The 21,481-nt window shown below is 39.3% G+C and overlaps 1 protein-coding gene across 3 annotated transcripts in view; it reads left to right on the top strand.

Moving 5' to 3' along the window:
• Window positions 1-597: 597 nt before the first annotated feature.
• The window catches only part of UNC5D (unc-5 netrin receptor D), a 696,347-nt gene continuing 675,463 nt past the window's right edge, over window positions 598-21,481 (top strand). For all 3 annotated transcript variants that reach the window (XM_034436892.2, XM_060693513.2, XM_060693514.2), the window contains exon 1: window positions 598-830. In XM_034436892.2, coding sequence (XP_034292783.1) covers window positions 740-830 — 91 coding nt within the window. In that variant the 5' untranslated portion in view covers window positions 598-739. The remainder of the gene's footprint in view (window positions 831-21,481) is intronic.

The raw sequence follows: 21,481 nt of genomic DNA, 5'->3' as shown, positions 1-21,481 counted from the left end.
AAGCTCCTTGCTTTCTTTGGAGACGTTTTCCATTGTCCCGTTTCCCTATGGGGTTTTATTAGTGCTCATCTATCCAAGTATCAATCGAATGGAAGCCTTTTTAGCCCTTCCCAAACCCAGACTAGGTCAACTCAACCAGCCAATAGTCCGAAGGCAAACAAGGCGGGAGTTGCCATTTACTCAGCGGTAAATTCCGCGGTGTCTTTCAGCGCTTCCTTACGAGGATGGGGTTTTTTTTGTGGGGGGCAGAAGGGAAGAAACTGAAACAGCAGCCGGCGTCGCTTCCAAAGCCGTCTCCAAGCAGAGGACGCTAGAAACCTCACCCACAGCCGGCTGCAGAAATGGCAGAAAGCGACTGCAGCAGCGGCCAGCGGAGGCTCGTAGACTGCCGGCGGCGGCGAAGGCAAGCGTAGCAGAAGCGCAGACGGGAGCCGGCGAGGGCGAAGCCGCCCAGGCGAGTTGGTGACAACTCTCGCTTGGGTTCGCTTTCCGGCCTGTCCCACCCCTTCAGCCACTGACTCCGCCCATCCCTTGCCTAATTGGCTGTCGGGGAGGAGGGGGTCTAATTGGGATGCAGGCGCGCGATTGCTCGGCTTTAGTCTAGTGCCGGGTGGCGGGTGGGTTGTTGCTGTTGCTACCGCCGCTGCCGCCGCTTTCACTGGAAAGGCAACGTCGCATTCCCGGAGTAAGCCAGGCAGGTAGACTTCGCCCTTTCTTCCTGCTCTTCCTTTCTATCGCCATGAGGGCTGGCAGCGTGGACGGCAGGACCGCGCCTTGTGTCTGTCTTGGATTGTTGTTTGCTCTGCTCGGTGGAGCTGGGACGCTGCAAGGTGAGTAGGAGCCCCGCGCGAGGTGGGCGCAGAGGGGTGTTGCCTTCGCCGGAGAGGATCCGGGGAAGGGGGTGGGGGGTGGGGGCGAACGGATGGGCAAGAAGGGTTGCAAGTTGGCCTGGACAGCCTTTCCTTCTGTCCACCCTCGCCCCTCCTCCAGTAAGTTCTTCCAAACCCCAGTCTACAGGTTGTCACGCTTGACAGCCAGGTTGTCGGATGTCTCTTTGCGTCCAGGGATGGAGCAGTGTTGCAACACCCGCCAAGTTTTCCTTTCTTGCCTTCCGCCACCCCAACGGAGGAGAAATACCTGCGGTCTGGATCGCTCTCCCGGCGCCCTTTCTCTTCGCTTGCTGTCTCTCCCGCCTCAGTCCGAGTTTGGGGGCTCCGGCCGGACTTAAAGCCATTTCTATAACAAGCTGCTTTCGTCCTTCAATGGCCGAAGGAAGGCCAATAAGCGATGGGATCCGGGACCACCGTTCTTCGGCAGGAAAGCTGAAGTGTGGAGGGCTGGGCGGTGCGCTGGCTAGCTTGCAATCCTGCCATTTTCCCGGGGTGTTGGTAAGCAACGCTGCTGGGTTCGGATGTTGGACACTTGACACCAGAATCTGTTGCGTGGGTTCTCGGAAGCACGTCCGATCGGATCTTCTGGGTTAGCCTTGGGTGTATGCTTCCCGCGTAAGCCGCGTTGTGGACGTTACTTCGGAGTAAACGTGTGTTGGACCGCAACGTTAGCTAGCTCCCGGGTACGTTTGAGGATGCGATGTTTTCCGTTGTTTAGTTCCTGTATTTCTAAATGTGACTGCTGAGTTTGCAGCAGTAACAAAAACTGGATTCCTGACAACTCTGTACAGCTACTCGGTGCTTGGAAAGCACGACTAGGGTTTCCTAAGCCGTCGGGGCGTGGGTGTATCTCTCTGACGGTTGCTACTACCTCTGGTTCATTACATGCGTTGGGTATTGGGTATAAGACAAATAGATATTGCTAGATCTTGAATTTGCATCAGAAGGGATGGAATGTGATACTTTGAGAATAGATGAAAGCACTATTTATTATATTGTCTAGTAAAGTATTTTAGTTCTTTCCATGTGTTCAGAAGACTCCCTACTTGCAGCTTTGATTTCTTTTAAATGAAAAGTGTCGGGCTTTTCCTCCTGCTTTAACCTCGTTGAATCCAGAGCTGCATATATAAAGGGACAGATTAAAACAAAGTCTTTAGATGGATAACTTATATTATTCTTCCCACTCCGCTTCCTTGAGGTCAAGCTCAAAGGAATGCTTTTTCAGAGATGTTCAGTTCTTTGGACCTCCATAATTGCAATCCAGATGTTAATTTAACTTAGGCAATAGCTTTATGTCAAGAAAAACAGACTGTGACCCTCTGGCTGAAATAGAATTGAAAGGCTGTTTCAGTGGCTCTGTTGTCACCCAATGAGGTATTTATAGTGGGGCTTGGTGTGTGAATATGTGTGTGTGGAGTGAAATAGAAAAATCCTGCCCTCTATATTGCAGAACAAAATATGGGTAGAATGTATGTAAAGGACTTGACCTTTCAAAATCCCAGGATTTTTTTTTTATTATTATTATTTTTTTTGCTTCTAAAAATGCTTTTGCTCTCCCTTAAGATTCAGAGGCTCTTTCATTGCACTGGATGTTTAGACATTGTATCTGTCTACTGGTGGATTTTTTTTTGTGAGGACCTTAGTGTAATAGCTAGAAAAGTTTTTGGCTTCTCTTTGCTGTCCTTTCCTACCTGAACTTGCATTAGTGTTTAGATGAAGCACAAGTTGGAGTGTTTAACCCAGCTGCTGACCCATTTGATTAGTATATTATAGTTTATGAAGTTGTCTTAGAACCATTGCATTGCAAACACAATTCCTGTTGGGATGAGTTCAAAATAGTTCCCCTATATCTGTTGTAAATTCATTCAGGATGGATTAATTTCAGGATTCAGAGAAAGCTAACTTTGAGGTCATACATATAAAGTTCATAAGTGCTCTCACTCTCTATAAAATGTTGTTCTCTGCCCCACTCCCATTCATTCAAACACCGTGCACTCCCCCACACACACAAAAGCACACACCTCCTTCCAAAACTTGGTGGTACTTTACAGTTCTGAAGAAAACTGCAATATTTAATAAATTGGATCAAGTGGTTAAAATGTGTTTTGATAAAATAATGTCATTGATTAATTGTGATGGAGGTATGGTAGCTGCATTAGACCACATCAAGTGATTTCTCTATTCATCTTGAAACTGTCTTATTCAACCGACAGCTGCTCTTCAAAACTTTGCACAGAGGCCTTTCTCATCACCTGCTCTCTGACCTACTCTAACTTGAGATGTTTTTCATTCAAAGTATATCCTGTATTGTACTTTCCTCCTCTTAACAGAATGAACTATATTTTACATGTTTTAAAAGAAGTACTTGGCTCTCCATTCCCACACACATATGGAGCTCTCCTTGTCATCTCTCCTTACAACTCAGAAAAATGTCAGAATAGGAGTTGTGCTTAGAATTATGCTTGCTGAAAGGGACACTGGTGATAGAGTAAAGAATGGGAAAAATATTACCCCCACTCTTGAAGTCCTGGCTGATAGAATGACAGCTAAATCTTGCAGCCCCTGTGTTTTTCTTGATGGGGCTTGTCAGACTGAGATCTTATAAGAAGCAGAGTTATTCCAGCTTAATACTGATAAAAGAGTGCAAAACATCATCTATCAAGGTTTAGTGGCTACTTAGTTTCAGGCACCTACAGAAAAAGACTTATGGGGTGATTGCTTGGTGAACATTTTTCCTATTTACATGCTTGCTGAAAATGAGAAGAGGCCCAACTGATTCTGCTGAATTCTTAAAGAGTTTTGTTTTCTTGCTTGAAAAACCTTGAAAAACCCAGTATCTTTAGCACTAAACCTGTTCAATGCTTGGGATATAGAGCATTTTGGAACACTCTGAACTGTATTTCTTCTCCTGCAGTATCATGATATTTTAATTTTATGATGGTGAGGGGAGAGAATGTTTTCCTCCTGAGATTTAGGAAAGAGGGACTTTCAGAAGACATTTGTTACACTTGCTGTGATCTAATTTTCATTGTTACGATTTCCTTGATAAATAAATAGAAAGTAGCTTGGAAGAGAAATATAGCATTGGATTTTTGGTGTGGCAAGAACCAAATGTGTACATCCCCCCCTTTACTATTTTAGTCATATGCAGATAGAAAGGAATGCAAATCCTACATGGGTGATCTAGTGGGTATTCTTAATTTAATAGCTTGCAAGATGTTTCCATTCTCCTTGTGGCTTTGATTGTCCTTTACCTTTAGATTTATGATAATAATACACACCACCCAACAGACTCATTCACTGGAAGGTGCAAGAGTTTGTAAGGTCAGACTGGTGTTGGGGTGCAATTTCCTTTCTCTCTAAACTTTTGGTTAAATAATGCCAAAGACAGACCCTGCTGTTTAGCATTTCTTTTACAGTTTTTGAAAGCATTGTGTGACTTCTATTATATCTATTCTATTCTATCCAATCCATGCAATCAACTCTTAAAAACAAGCATCCTTTATCCTGATTTTGCTGGTGGAAAAGGAGAGCAAAAGGAATGATGTCTAGCATCATTCATATCAAATCACCACATCATTCATATCAAATATTTGATATGGTTAGACTAAAACTATACAATTCAAATATGTTTCTATACTTCTCAAAGATGAGTTTAAATTTCAATGCAAGTAGAGGCATGTGGATAGACAATGCAAGTAGAGGCATGTGAGTCATTAACTGGGAAAACAAAACAAACCACAAATTAGATTTTGGATTCTCATAGAGTTGTTGGATGTCTCCTTTGGTGGTCTTTGTACTGTTTGTTCAATAAGAACTTTCACTCTGTTATTGGTTACCAAGTGGGTTTTTGCCAGGCAATAAAAATCAGGACCACACATTAAATTCCAGTTAAATGATTTATTGTTCATGCAAGAATCTAGTCAACTAACCAGCAGCATTAATTGGTGGTAGATAATTAACAGAATTCAAGAGAGCATAACGACTCCAGACTGATTCCTCTCTTGACTCCACTCCACATTCTGCCTCTTCTACATCTGTGGCCATTTATTGCATTCCCCTGTAACAGTTAAGGCAGTTACATATAATTACACATATGTTCATGAACAAAAACAGATTTGGGACTGCTGACACAAATGACAAGCTATACAGTTTTCAAAACTGATGATTTTCAATAGGAAATCCATTCTGAAAAATTAGAAGTAATCTTCATTGTTGGAACTTGGAAAGTGAACCCATATTCCAATCTGCTCTTTTGGTTGATTTTAATTGCTTCATAGTTAGGAAGGGTTGTTTTGTTCAAAATGATGCAGAACTCTAAAATTCCAGAGTATTGTTGGTTGTATGAAAATAAACTATGGTCCTGTGGCTTGCCACATTATAAATTGTCATTTTTAAAGCCATGCCTGATCCTTGTTCTGAAGCATACATTATCAGTTTAAAGCACCTGTTGTTGGATTGTTCCAAGTCCAAGGCAATGATAGTTTCTCATCTTGCTTTTGTTTTTTTATAATGTCAAATGTATGTGTGAGAGAGATGTGTACAAATGGTAATGTTGGGATACACATCAATCAGAGTTCTTTCATGCAGAAAGCTCCATGCCCACTTTTTTTTCATAAAGTCCTACAGCTATAGAATGGAGGAGGAGGAACCAGTTGGATCATTAATATTAAACATTTCTTATTCTCATGAGGATAAATATCAGACTAATAGTTTTTATACATTTTCATGAGGCTGTTTTCTGTATATCCTGTCTATACTATACTATGACTAATGCAATCTTTATCTTACTGTTTTTTCCCTTATACTAATATAGTTAATGATTTATGGGTTGGGAAATGTTATCCCACAATACCTCTTGGGTTTTACCATTTCTAAGATTATTATGTTGCAGTGAACTGGTAGGTTGATTAGAGCAGACAGGTTTTAGACATGAAGGAGGCACAAAATTAAAAGAAACAATGCAATTGCTCTGAGTCTTCATCTCTGAGACTCCATTTATAATGATTGTGATATCATACAAATGCAGTTGGTTATTTGAGTAATTGTAGGCTTCCTTCTGGACTCATTTCTTGTTAAAAGACAGTCTGAGAGCTATCTGTAATTACACCATACATGAGCAATCTCTTCCATTCCTCTTGTACAGTATGATCCATATGGAGTAATTGAGTATCTAGATTGAAGAATGTGACATTGTGTTTTCCTGATGCTGAAATATAGGTCCCAGGATCATTTTCTTTCTTTTTTTTTATTGAAAAGTTTTATAGGAAATACAAACATTTTCTCCCCCCCTTCCCCCCTCAATCCCTCCCACCCCCTACCTCCCATCCCCCCTTCCCTTCCTTCCCCCCCCTCCCTAGACTTCCCAGAACAAGCACAGGGTATAGCATTCACAAACATAAAGCTAAAATATGCTAACAAATTATAACATTCATATTCTCCCTAAGTCTTTAACTCCTTATAACCCAACAAACTATAAACATGAACTACTTAAAAATAATTCATTCATAAGCTATATGTATCTTCTTGTTCGGATACTTTTTTTGTATATAGTCAATCCATCTTCTCCATTCCGATATGTATCTTTCATTTGAATGGTCTTTAAGGTATGTTGCCATCTCTGCCAAATGCACAAGTTTTAGTGTCCATTCCTCAACAGTGGGTGGATCTTCCTTCTTCCAGTACTGTGCCACCAGTAACCTGGCAGCTGTTATTAAGTTCAAAACCAACTTAGTCTCTATTACAGTACAATCCGTGACTATTCCCAGCAGAAAAAACTGTGGTGTAAATTTAATTTTTTTCCTTAAAATATTTTGAATAATCCACCATATTTTTATCCAAAATGCCTTAATTTTTTTACATGTCCACCATATATGAAAATATGTGGCATCTTCACACTCACATCACCAACACTTAGGTTGTAAATTTGGATACATACAGGCTAGTTTTGGGGGGTCTAAATGCCATCTGTAAAACATTTTATAAAAGTTCTCTCTTAAATTTTGAGCTTGTGTAAATCTTACATTTCTAACCCATATCTTTTCCCATGTTTCCATCATTATTGGTTCACCTATATTTTGTGCCCATTTTATCATACAATCCTAACAGACTAGCTCTGTTTCTGAATCTATTTCCACTAATACATTATACAACCTTTTTATATGCATTTTATCTCTTATTTGCTTTATCAAATTCTCATCCTGCTGCAAAATACCAGTTTTTTGATCTTCTCTCCATCTTGTCTGCAGCTGACCATACTGAAACCAAGTCTTAATAATTCCTTCTTCTCTTAATTGCTCCATAGATTTTAATTGTAGTCTGACTCCTTCCTTATAAAGGAGTTCCTTATATTAATCTTATCTTGTTTTTGCTCCAAATTTATATTCTCTATTGCATGTCTGGGTACTGTCCATATTGGTAACTTATCATTTAATTTATATTTATACTTTTTCCAGACACGCAATAGAGCATTTCTTAATATATGACTTTTAAAAGCCTTATCTACTTTCTTGTCATACAATAGATAAGCGTGCCAGCCATAGACCAGACCATATCCTTCAATATTCAATATCTTTTCCTCCGTTAAATTTATCCAATCTGTAATTGCTGAGAGGGCAGCGGCTTCATAATACAATTTTAAGTTAGGCATTTTAAGACCACCTCTTTCTCGGGTGTCTTGCATTATCTTTTGATTAACTCGCGGTTTCTTCCCTGCCCACACAAACTTGCTTATGCCCTTCTGCCATTCCTTCAAATTTTCATCTTTTTTAAGTATAGGTATAATTTAAAAAAGAAATAAAAATTTTGGTAAGATATTCATTTTTACAGCAGCTATCCTACCCAGCAAAGACAGTTGTAATTTTTTCCAAGTTTCCATCTCTTTCTGTATTTTTTGCCATAACGGTTCATAATTATACTGATATAATTTCATATTTGCAGTCATAATATAAACCCCTAAATATTTAACCTTCTTAACTATTTCAAATCCTGTTAGCCTTTCTATCTCTTCTTTCTGGCTTCTGACCATATTTTTAGCTATTATCTTTGTTTTAGCTGTATTTATTTTAAAACCAGATACTTGTCCATATGAGCAGATTATATCCATCAAGGCTGTAATCGATTGTACCAGTTGGGTTAAGGTAACCACCAAGTCATCTGCAAATGCTCGTAGCTTATACTCATGTTGTCTAATTCTAATTCCCTTTATTATATCCGTCCCACATATTTTACTTAATAAAATTTCCAGCGTCAAAATAAACAATAATGGAGACAAGGGACAACCTTGCCTTGTTCCTTTTTCTATATTAAAATAATCTGTTAAACCACCATTGATTATTATTTGCGCTGTTTGTTTTTGATATATTGCCTTAATAGATTGTATAAAATGTTCTCCAAGTTGCATCCTTTCTATTAATTTTAATAAAAATTGCCAATTCAATCTATCAAAGGCTTTTTCGGCATCCCAAAAAACTAGCACGCGGGGACCTGGTTGTTCCTTCCCAAATACTCTAATAAATTAACAATTTGCCTTACATTACTTTTCATTTGTCTACCATTTATAAAACCAGTTTGATCATGATGAATCATTTGCTGCATAACTGTCATTAATCTATTTGCTAAAATTTTAGCAAAAATCTTATAATCTGTATTTAGAAGTGAGATCGGCCTATAGTTTTTCGGATCTGTATAATCTTGACCTTCCTTTGGGATCAAAGAAATAAAAGCTGTCTTCCAAGTTGGAGGTACCTCTCCTCCCTGTTGTATATTATTAAATAATTCCTTCAATGGCTCCACCATTTCCTCCTGTAAACTTTTATAATAAATAGCTGTCAAGCCATCCGTTCCAGGAGCTTTACCCATTTTCAACTGCTTAATTGCAAACAAAATTTCCTTGGAAGTTATCAATTGATTTAAGATATCCCTCTGCTCTTTTGAAGTTATATAAATATTCTCTTTCTGCAGATATCTATCTATATCTGTATCTTGAATTTTATCACCAGTATACAGCCTTGAGTAAAACTCTAAAAAAGATTTTTTAATCAATTCTTGCTCATAAACCTCCTTACCTTTGTATTTTATTTTCTCTATTGTCCTTGCTTTCTGCTTTTTCCTTAACAAATATGCCAACCACCTACCTGGTTTATTAGCATTACAAAAAGTATTATGTTTTGCATATTGTAAGTTGGTTGCCACTTGATCTGCTATTAACATATTAAACTGACCCTTCAATAAATTGATTGTCTCTTTAATTTTCTTATTAAAGCCCGTTCCTGTTTATTAATCTCATCTTCTAATTCTTTTCTTTCCCCCCCCTGTTTCTTTCTATATTTATTATTCAAATATATCAAAATTCCTCGCATGTACGCTTTACTTGCATCCTATACCATTTCCATAGATGTGCCCTTTTGCATATTCATAGCAAAAAATTCTTTCATAAATTTCTTACACTCTTTTACATTTTCTTCATATCTAAACAAGTTATCATTTAACCTCCAGGATCTCCTAGGTCCTTTTCCATACTCCAATTCCAGCCAGACTGGACTATGGTCTGTCAATATTCTTGAACAGATCTCCATGTTCTTCACCCTAGATAAGAGAACATTAGTAATTAATATAAAATCAATCCTTGAAAAAGATTGGTGTCTATCCGAGAAAAAAGTAAAATCTTTTTCTTCTGGGTTTCTTTCACGCCAAATATCCCTCAACTCCCAGTCATCCATCATCTCCCAAAACGGTTTAGGCAATTTTGCTCTTGTCCAAACATTTTGTTTAGGTCCCTTCTTGTCTTTTTTTACGTCCAAAACACCATTCCAATCCCCCAATAGGATACAAGTCTTACACCCTCATTGTGTCAACTTTGAATGTAGTAAATTATAAAAATTTTCTTGTTGTTGGTTCGGGACATATACTCCAATTACAAGTGGGTTTTTTTCCCTTTTATTAAAAGTTCAATAGCTAAAAATCTTCCCTGATCATCCACTTCAACTAATTTTGCAATTAAGTCTCTTTTCAAATATATAAGTATACCGTTTTTCTTCTCTGATGCTGCTGCTACATAATGTGTACCTAATCTTGCATTTGTCAAATATTTTTGATCTTGTATCCTAATATGAATCTCTTGTAAACAAATTACTTCGTTCTTAAATTGTTTAAGATAGTGAAATATTTTCCTTCTCTTCTATGGAGAATTTAAACCATTAACATTTCAAGTCAAAAATCTAGTTCCCATCTCTGGGCCTCTGAAGCGTCTGGAGCAATTTCTGATGATCTTGCCTTATCTGACCTTTAGGTCTTATCCTCCCACAGCTTCTGTTTTGGTAGTTTCTTGGGTTGCCATCTGAAATTGTTGTTTTTATTTTTATTTTATTTTATATTGGATTTCTATACCGCCCTTCTCCCTGAGGACTCAGGGCGGTGTACAGCCAGATTAAAAAACATGCAGAACAAATATTAAAAACAATTAAAAGATATATAAATTTGGCCCAATTAAAACTCATTTACCAATTAAAAACGTTTAAAACATTTAAAAACAGTTAAAAATTTCATCTTAAGCCAGCCCGGCTTGTTTAAATAAATGGGTTTTAAGGGCGCGACGGAAGGCACTGAGGTCTTGGATTCTCCTTATCTCTGGGGGGAGCTGATTCCAGAGGGTAGGTGCCCCCACAGAGAAGGCTCTCCCCCTGGGGGTCACCAGCCTACATTGTCTGGCTGATGGCACCCCGAGGAGGCCCTCTCTGTGGGAGCGCACGGGTCGATGGGAGGTCGTTGGTAGCAGCAGGCGGTCTCGAAGATAGCTAGGCCCTATGCCATGGAGCGCTTTAAAGGTGATAACCAACACCTTGAAGCGCACCCGGAAGACAACTGGGAGCCAGTGCAGCTCGCGCAGGAGCGGTGTTACATGGGAGCGCCATGCTGCTCCCGTCACTACCCGCGCTGCTGCGTTCTGGACCAGCTGGAGCCTCCGGGTGCTCCTCAAGGGGAGCCCCATGTAGAGAGCGTTGCAATAGTCAAGGCGAGAGGTGACGAGGGCGTGAGTGACTGTGCACAGGGAATCCCGATCAAGAAAGGGCCGCAACTGGCGAATCAGGCGAACCTGACAAAAGGTCCCCCTGGTTACAGCCGTCAGATGTTCCTCCAAGGACAGCTGCATATCCAGGAGGACTCCCAGATTGCGAGCCCTCTCTGTGGGGGCCAATGACTCGCCCCCAATAGTCAGTGATGGAGTCAACTGACTATATCGGGATGCCGGGAGCCACAGCCACTCAGTCTTGGAAGGGTTGAGCCTGAGCCTGTTCCTCCCCATCCAGACCCGTACAGCCTCCAGGCACTGGGACATCACTTCAAGGGCATCGTTGGGGTGGCCTGGGGTGGAGATGTACAGCTGGGTGTCATCAGCGTACTGGTGGTATCTCATCCCAAAGCCACGGATGATCTCACCCAGCGGCTTCACATAAATGTTGAACAGAAGGGGCGAGAGGACCGATCCCTGCGGCACTCCACAAATGAGAGGCCTCGAGGTCGACCTCTGCCCCCCTGCCAACACAAACTGCGACCGGTCGGAGAGAAAGGAGGAGAACCACCGCAACACGGTGCCTCCCACCCCCAACTCTTCCAGCCGGTGCAGCATGATACCATGGTCGATGGTATCAAAAGCCGCTGAGAGGTCTAACAGGACCAGAACAGAGGAACAACCCCTGTCCCGAGCCCTCCAGAGAGGTTGTTGTTGTTGTTGTTGCTGCTGCTGTCTTAATTCTTCCTTGCGCTTGGCTGTTGCTGCTCTAGTCTGTCTTTGATCCTTTGGTTCTTCAAATATATCAATTAAATCCACATCTTGAACAGCCATCTGAATTTGTAGCGGTTCTTCTTGACCAGTCAAAACTCCCCCCTGAATTACTGTCAGTAGCTCTTCTCTCTCTCCTCCCATTACTCACTTCTTTCTTTTTCCTTCTGGTGATTTGGGTGTCCCAGCCTTTAATACATTGATGTAAAAATCTCTTGCTTTCCATATTGTATTAAGCCGATATCTCTCTCCCGAATAAGTCATGACAAGGCTGGCTGGCACCTCCCATCTATACTGTAATTGACGTTTTTTCAACTGATCCACCAGAAAAGCATACTCCCTTCTGGCTCTATCTTAGGGGGGATTTCTTTCATTGTCATCACCTCCTGGCCTTCAACCTGAAGCTTGTTTTTAAAAGTAGCCTGTAAAATTTCGTTACGTAATCTCCTTGTAGTAAAATATATTACAATGTCTCTTGGTAAGTATTTCTGTCTGGCAACCCAAGAGTTGACATGATATGCCTTGTCAATCTGCCAGCCCAGCTCAGTTTTTGTCTCCCCCAACAACTGTGCCAATTCCTCTGACATCATTTCTTTCAAGTTCTCTTGTTTATTCTCCTTCACCCCTCTGAATCTTAAAGTAAATTCCATATCTCTGTATTGTAACATCGTTACATCAACTTCAGCCCTTTCAAGTCTGTTCTGAGTCTCTGCTAATTTATTATCCAAAATTTCCGTAGATTGCTTAATTTCTTCAACTTTATCATCCACGATTTCAATATCACCTCCAAACATTTAAAAGCCAATAATATATCTTCTCTAATTTGCCGATTCCGAATTAAAATCTCCTCTGAAACAGCCTGTATTTTTTCATTAGTTTCATTAATTTTTTCATTAGTTTCATTAATTTTTTCATTAGTTTCATTAATTTTTTCATTAATCACAGTAGCAATTTTATTTTGTGTGGCTTGTAGGGCTTCTTGTATCATCTCAAACGTTAAAGTCTGTGGGTCTGTTGGGGGGGCAGAGGCTTGCAATCTAGGAGTATGAGCTGGGGAGCTTCCAGCGCTCCCAGTTCCTTTAATAGGAACGGTCTTTACAGATTTTGAGGCCATTTCAGTTTAAATTATCATTATATTTTAATCAGAAGCCAAAAGGAAAAGTTCCAAAATCAGAGGATTTCCCCAATCATAAATTAACGTTTAAAATCCTCCTTCTCTCAACACAAAAGTTCTTTCCAGGCAAAAGGCTACCAGCGAAATGAAACTTTCTGTAACTTTCACTTTCTCCGCCCTTCCCTTTCAAGCTTCAATTGCCATTTTGTTGCAAATTGCTAAATTGTTACTTCCGAAGGAGGCTATAAACCTTGGAGTTAAGTGTAAATACTTGCAGTCTGACTTTTCCTGGCTTGTTCTGCCTGCAGCAATTGAAGATATTAAGAATCCCCTCACTTGTTGTCAGCAGAATTGGACACGGCTTCTAGCTCCGCTAATTAGCGGAGTCGTCCCAGGTCCGGAGCAGATTGACAGACTTCTAGGGAGCTCTCACCCTTCGCGCCCCAGGATTTCTCCTAGGGCGCTTGGGGGGGCTCTACCTCTGCCTGTCGGCTCTTCTCTCTCCCCTTTGCCCGGGTAGAGGGTTTCCAAGCCCCAGACAGCTGTTTTTTGGCTGTTCTGAGGCTTTTACGGTGCCGGGGATCGGGCGCCCACGGAGGAGCATCAGCGAAGCTCGTGGAGCCAACCGGAAACCCAGGATCATTTTCCAGGTTGGTTAGGGCTAATGTCAAAAACATTAGAAAACATTGGTTTGCCTTCTGCAACATAACACAAACCATGTTGTCTGTAAGTACTGTGATTCTCCTTTTCAATATTAACTTCCAACAGACAGAATGTTGTTGGCTAATATAATAACTTCCATAGCAAGATGTATTACACAAGCAAAAGCAGTAGGCTATCAAATGCTAAAATGGAAAATTACTTATACCAAGTAGGTTCCCCTGAGGAAACTTTATACTTTCTTTTTCCCCTCTTTTCTCTTTTCTTCTCTTTTCTCTGCATTTTTAGACCAACTTGCAAAGAGAAATTTGAGCTACAGAGTAGAATCTCAACACCAGAGGCTGCTGTTTCTGCTGCTTTGTGTACTGCCTCTGCTTTTAGTAGAGCAGGTGGCTGGCTTCATTTTTGCAAGATTCTCTTAATGTAACCTTAATAGTAAAGTAGAAATAGCTAATCTGACTGAGTCCGTTGGAGATAGGGCGGCATATAAATTAAATTAAATAAATAAATAAAATAAATTTCCTGTCTGGTCTATCTGGGAAGGCTGACATCAATTTTTCAAGCTTGAAAGTACAAATCTCCTACTGTCTCCTTTACAGTCTGAGAATTTAAGGAAGGGGGGGCTCTTCTAAGACACTTTCTCTTCCCCTTATGCAGCTGTGGAGCATACCCTCTCTTATCTGACCATTCTCTAGGCAACATCTCTTCCCTCCATCTCCCAAGGACATTCTTACATACCATTACAGAATATGAATCAACACTACTATAACCCTCAAACATGAAATTATAGACTGCTTTGATATAATCATTTTATTTTATTCAGTCTTGTTCAGACTTTAGTGCCAGTATTGTCTTCCTCTGGATGCCAATTTTTAAGAAGGATTTAGGCAAACTAAAGTCAGTTCAAAGATGAGCAACAACAATGATCAGGGGACTGGAAACTAAGTGTTTGGAGTGAAGTAAGAAAGCTTGGCCTTGAGCAGAGATGACCAAAAGGGTTTTAGATGCCACTCTTCAAAGAATATCATATATTGTATCGTAGTTCACATCCTGTCCTCTAACATCCCAGTGGAACCAATTATCCACCTTTTTACTGTATGTGTTCAGGCAGACTGCTGTCTACCATAGCTTTAATTTGGGTTCTTATACTAAGCAGAGGGCTTGATAGTTTTAAATGGCCCCTTGAAACTCCATGTTTCTAGTATCATTCTTGTGTGATTGTTTTACTATCAGGTAAACTTCGTTAATACTATAAACTGTATTCATTCTATATTTGTATATGTGCTCCATTGCATTTTCTCATTTTAAAATTTTGCTAATTGGTAGCTAATCTCATGGATACTTGGTCATGTTTTTTTTAATACATTAAATTCAGCTCAGATTATATAATGTGTTGGGTACAGCAGAATTTTGTGTGGTGAAATGCACTAACCTTTGCTACTGGTTTGGGAGTGTGAGCATGCACGCGTGCGAGTGTAGCAAGCATGCACCTCTTCTGCACATGCACAGAGCATTCTGTACATGCGCAGAGCATTCTGCGCATGCGCAGAGGCTCAAAGATGGGATGTAATGATGTAATGATATCCTGGCAGGTGGGCGGAGCCTCCCGCCACTGGCGCTACCAGTTCGCACGAGCCGGATAGATCTAGCTGGATTTCACTGCTGGTTGGTGGTCATAACATTTTGAGATGGTAATTCCATAGCATATATCTTATACAGAACAGTAATTCTTTTCAGAGTCAAGCCCCATTCACCTTTACTATATATGGTAATACATTACTCTGACAGAAGGAAAACAATTTTCATGTATCCTATTGAATTACAGATAGTCCTTGATTTGCAACCATTTGTTTAATCATCATTGAAGTTACAAAGGCGCTGAAAAAATTGACTTATGACTGTTTTAGCATTCCCATGGTCACATGCTCAAAATTTGGATGTTTGGTAGCTGGTACATATTTATGATGGTTGCAGTGTCCCGGGTTCATGTATATTGGGCTCAATTGTGGCAATACATCAAAGACTTCCTGTATTATTTTATGCACCTCTAATATAGATGGAGATCAGCAAATCCCAGTTGCCTTTGATCTTGAACAGAACAGCCAGATAACTGTAAACTCAGCAAATGGCAGGGAAATACTGTTGAATTTCAATCTACACTCGAGCACTGGTGTATGTGGATTAGTATATAGGCACTGATTGCAGCAGACAGATATTCTGCCGTGGTTAATATTTCATTTCACCATACAGTACCTATGCTAGTTGAGTTGGGTTTAAGTATGTACTGCTGAGGAAGCCAACTGCAGATTAAGGGGTTGAATTTTTAGAGAGTCCTGATTTACAGTCATGCTGGGCTTCAGCATAAACCATGTCGGTTCGAATCAAAATCATACTGTGCTGGTAAAGACATTTCCTGAATGCATCATCAAAAAGCAACAAAGGGTCTCAAAATTATTCAATAGTTCAAATCTTTTGAATAAATATTTCTCCAAAATAATGTCCAAAAACATGCCATATCATTTAATTAGGAAAGTTCCTGTAATCAAAAATGTGATTTTTGAGGTGCAGGGATGGACACAAGGACAATTACAAACAAATTCCATTCTCACTCCCATGGGTGGTTGTGTTCCTCAATTTTGGGTCCTCCTCTACCACAGACCTGAGAGTTTGAAGATTCTATGCAGGATCTCAGCTATTTCTAGCATTGAATCTTCTGGGCAGAGAGTTCTGAGGTGGTCCCTGGAATGATGGATGTTCCTAGGATCATCTTTCCTCCAGCCCCTCCTCCTTCCTCATGTTGCTGTACTCAATACCACTACATTTATCACTACAACTATTTTCTGATCCTTGTCTACTACCACGGTGTCAGGTTGACTGGCCAGTACTTGCCTGCCCATCTGTATCTGAAAATCCTACAGATCTTAGCCTTGTTATTCTCCATGGCCTTCTGTGCAATCTTCCATCTGGATTTGGGAGGGTCTAACCCCCACACAACACACAAATCTTCTACAAAATCTCCCCCCCCCCACTGTTTGTCCCTTTAGTTTTGGTAACCCCATCACAACATTTGCCAACTTCTGAATATGCTGAATCTTCTCTATTCTTGATTGCCTAAGGTTTTTTTAAAAAAAGATCCAAAATGTGTTTCTGCCAAGGCTCAAGTGTGTGACGCTAGGGCTCTTTTGGCTACATAAACAATGGTGCTTATATCCTGAACATAAAACACTTGAGTGAATGATACACTGGTGTGTTTTTATTTTCTTTTGGCAGCGTTGACTTGATAGCTAAGAATGACTGGACTTTCCCTGGGAATGGTGATTTCTTGCTGTGTAAAGTATAAAATAGCTGACTGTGGCTTTAAAAAGGAAGAGAACATTTTCACAAGTTCCCATAGGTGCTGGATTCCTAATTGAGTCAATGATGTGTAGTAGCAATAAAAATGTTCTACAGTGCAAACTGTATTGGAAATAAAGTATCAAGAGTCCAGAAGAGCAAAAATGGATTGTTCTGCTGATAATCAGTGCACCCTCTAGAATAAGATGTCATTTTAAACCAAATGATTAGGATTCATTTCCATCTGCTTTTATTTCTATGGACAGATTGAAGGGATTACAGTGGATCCCAGGGTCCTATATCAAACACTCGTCACCTTAATTGCAGGCAAGCCCCATTAGTGAACATGCTTCAAGTTCCATCTATTAGGGCTTGTCATCCAGTAGTACCAAGGAAGGGTGACTTCTACAGTTGCACCTGTTCTCTGGAGAATCATATTAAATTGTGCCAGATACACAGCATATGTAATACCACTTCTGCAGGAGCTGCATCAGTTACGTATGTTTCTGGGTGCAACTCAAGGTGCTGGTAGTTACCTTTACAGTCTTGCATGGCTTGGAACCAGGGAACTTGAAAGATTACCTTTTTCCAAGAGTCCAACCAGATTGGGCATGCTGCCCATCAGCCAAAGAATGTTGGCTGTCGGGGACTAGAAAATAGGCTTTTTCCACAGTGGCCTCTGCTCTATGGAATATCCTCCCCTTAGAGATCAGATTGGCTCCAAGTCTGTAGTCTTTTAAAAGGCCCTAAGAACCCAGCTATGTTCCTGAGCCTGGGGCATTGAATTTGTTAAAAGTCCCATTTCCTGGGTATATTGCTAACTGGCCAAGTATGTGTATATTAGCTGCTGGTTTGGTCTGGTTTGGTTCTGCAACCCAGCAAGACATGACACAGACTTCAGAGGATAATTAGAACTGCAGAAAAAACAATTACTACCAACCTGCCTTCCATTGAGGACTTGTATACTGCACGAGTCAAAAAGAGAGTCTGTGAAAATATTTACAGACCCCTCGCATCCTGGACATAAACTGTTTCAACTCCTACCCTCAAAATGACGCTGTAGAGCACTGCATACCAGAACAACTAGACACAAGAACAGTTTTTTCCTGAATGCCATCACTCTGCTAAACAAATAATTCCCTCAACACTGTCAAACTAGTTACTAAGTCTGCATTACTATAAATCTTCTCTTCGTTCCTATCACCCATCTCCTCCCACTTATGACTGTATGACTGTAACCTTGTTGCTGGTATTCTTAAGATTTATATTGACTGTTTCCTAATATGATTTGATTGCTTATTTGATCCCTACGACTATCATTAAGTATTGTAAGTGTTGTACCTTATGATTGTTGACGAATGCATCTTTTCTTTTATGTACATTGAGAGCATATGCACCAAGACAAATTCCTTGTGTGTTGAATCACACTTGGCCAATAAAGAGTTCTATTCTGTGTATATTTATTTTAAAAGTTTCTATTGTTTTCATTGTCTTAAAATGTTTTTTGTATTTTTATTGCAATATATTGTTTGAATTGTAAGCCCGCCCAAGTCATTAACTGAGATGGGCAGCTATAGAAATTGAATGAATGACTCAATCATTCAATCACCCAATCAATAAAAATATCTCTCCAAGTTTGACTGGCCCTGACTCTGCTCATGTTTCAGAAAGCTTTAAGGACCTAGCTATTTTCACAGGTATGGGGCTAGGAGAGTAAAGGAACCCAAACTATTGATGAATGATATGTCTGGGAGCTACTTTCTATTACAAGTAGTCCTCCTTTAGTGACAGCCTCCTTTAGTGACTGTCACAGCTAGGGCAGTGATGAAAAAGTAACCTAAATGACCAATACTCGTATTGATGTGCTTTACAATCTATAAAGAAAAAAGAGAGCTGGAGTATAATTATAAGCACAAGCTCAGCTTCATTTAGGGACCACTCCACTTATTGACTCAAGTTGCTTGTCCCAGTTGTAGTTGTTAAATAAGGTTAACCTAGAATCAGTTGGGAACAAGGTTTTTATTTTTAAATATACATGCATTTATATTTGTATTGAATTTTATTTCTTGCTAGACACCCAAGTTGCAATAGTAAGATGGATGGCCATATAAACTGAAATCAATACATAAGTTCTATTTATAGCAGGGATGAAATGCTCCTGGTTCGGTCTGGTTTGTCTGAACCAGTAGTAAAAATGTAAAAAAAAAAGTTCCGACGATCAGCTGAGCGACGTGCAATCATTGGAACTTTTTTTTTTACCCTTTTAGCATTTTTTTACTACCAGTTCTCCAGAACTGGTAGTTAAAAATACTTTTAAAAAGTAAAAAAAAGGCTCCGACAATCACAGCTGTGCTGCACAATCGTCAGAGCCTTTTTTTACCTTTTAAAAGCATTTTTTACAACCTATTCGCCCAAATAGGTTGTAAAAAAATGCTTTAAAAAAGTAAAAAAAAAAAGTTGGCCATGCCAACCCAGTCACATTACACCCCCCACCAAGCCACACCCACAGAACTGGTAGTAACAAATTTTACATTTCACCACTGATTTAAAGGCAACTGCTGCATTTCTCTTCTCTGTGCCCAGTTATTGAATTTAATTCATATTTGAATCAGTAGTAAGCTTTTGGTGATTATAATTCCATTTAAATGAGGTATATCTTATGGCTTTGTGTTTGTTGATCCTTCCTGATTTTATTCTGGCAGATTGCAGATATTCTCAGCTATAAAATGTTATAAATACTAAATGATATTTTTAATCATCTGTTGAATGTAGCTGTCTTATGATGAAATTCAGTATTGTTTGTCAAACTGCCAAATAAGAAATTCAATTTGGCTGGTGGTTAAAGACATGGGGTAGAATCTGGTAGACACTGAATTCTAATTCTACTTTAGGTATGAAGCTGTGTCCTTGAGCCAGTCATTCACTCTCATTCCTAGGAAGAAGGCAATGGAAACCTGTTCTAAAAATATTGCCAAGAAAACATCATAGACTTATCAAGGAAATTTTTGTGAATCAAGATCGACTTTGAAGTATGCACATGCATGCACAGAAGGTAGCAAATAAAAATCTCAAATGTTTAAGTACCCTTTAAATGGTCTGAATGCTTGGATTATTTCTCAGAAACCTAAAATGGTATGTGGGAAAGAGACAGGACTGAAGAAATGCTGTAGATCACAGCTGCATAATGGGCTCAGAAAAGGCCTTAAATAATTTTCCATATCCATTTCTGGAATTCTGAATAATTAAGGATGTAAATATCAACTGGCAGTGGTGTTTCCTGCAAACCACATGGATGCCAAAGTGTTGACTTGCAACAGTGATATACAGTTCGTCCTCGATTTACAACTATTTATTTAATGACCATTTGAAATTACAAGGGCACCGAAAAAAGGGACTTGTGACTTTTTTTCACACTTACAAGTCTTATGGCATCCCCATAGTCATGTGATCAAAATTTAGGTGCTTGGCAACTGATTCATATTTATGACAGTTACAGTGTCCTGGGGTCATGTCATCACCTTTTCTGACCTGACAAGTAAAGTCAGTGGGTTAGCCAGATTCACAAAACAATCTTGTTACTAACTTAACAATTGAAATGATTCGCTTAACAACTGTGGCAAGAAAGATTGTCAAATGGAGCAAAATTCACTTAGCAAATGTCTCATTTAACAACAGAATTTTTTGGCTCAATTCTGATCAGGGTGGATTTGATTTAAATCAAACTGATTTAAATCACGATTTAAATCATGATTTAAATCACTAGTCAGTAAGGCTTGATTTAAATCATAGTTTTCTACATAAAGACTAATTCTTGCTGATATAACTTTAATATGCAAGTAGATGAAGATTTTTAGAATAACAACTTTTCATATTAGTTTTTTTATCCCCAGTTTAATAGGTTAATCATTCATATTTGGACAACTTTTCTGTTGTACTTAGGAAGGAGAAAAATAATCATTACCTTAATAATAACAATTTAAATAGATTTATTCATCCGAAACAATAACATTACAGCATATGTTATTTGCTTAAACAAACATCCATGTTTGTTAACTAATTTGGCTAAACTATATATATATATATATATATATATATATATATATATATATATATATATATATATATATATATATATATATATATATATATATATTAAGAAACTTAGACTGTCAGCCCAGCCTACACATGAAAAACTTAAATACTGTCCTCTATAGCTCACTCGTCATCTTCATCATCTTCTTTGTTCATAATCTGGAAAAGAAAAACAAGCTTTCCTGCTTTATCGGGTCCCAAACAATTTCTCAATTTAGAATGAATGAGTCCAAAGGAAGAGAATAGTCTTTCAACGCCTGCAGAAGAAGCTACTGCTGTTAAAAGTGAAATCATTACTTGAACAGTCTCTAAATCCAAGTGCTTAAGTGACTTCCACCAGGTGTGACTTTCTTTAAAATATCTTCAGCAAACATATATTTCTTGAATGGTTCCCCCTTAGTTTTGAAGTTTATTATAGTTGGCATTACAGATGAATGATTGCTGGATACCCATGTCATAGCTAACTCCTCTTCCTCAGCACTTAAGTTTTGACCCTGATACTGGATATTGACAATATTTGCCAAAAAATGATCTGGAGACCCATTCATTTTTTTTTAATGCTTGTAATTTAATTCTGTCCATGTGTAGTTCTGTTTTTAAGTGTTCACTCAG

Source organism: Pantherophis guttatus, chromosome 9, assembly GCF_059756535.1.
Source record: "Pantherophis guttatus breed Tessera chromosome 9, ASM5975653v1, whole genome shotgun sequence".
In the NCBI taxonomy this organism is placed as follows: domain Eukaryota; kingdom Metazoa; phylum Chordata; class Lepidosauria; order Squamata; family Colubridae; genus Pantherophis; species Pantherophis guttatus.
This window is presented reverse-complemented; position numbering and strand designations above follow the sequence as displayed.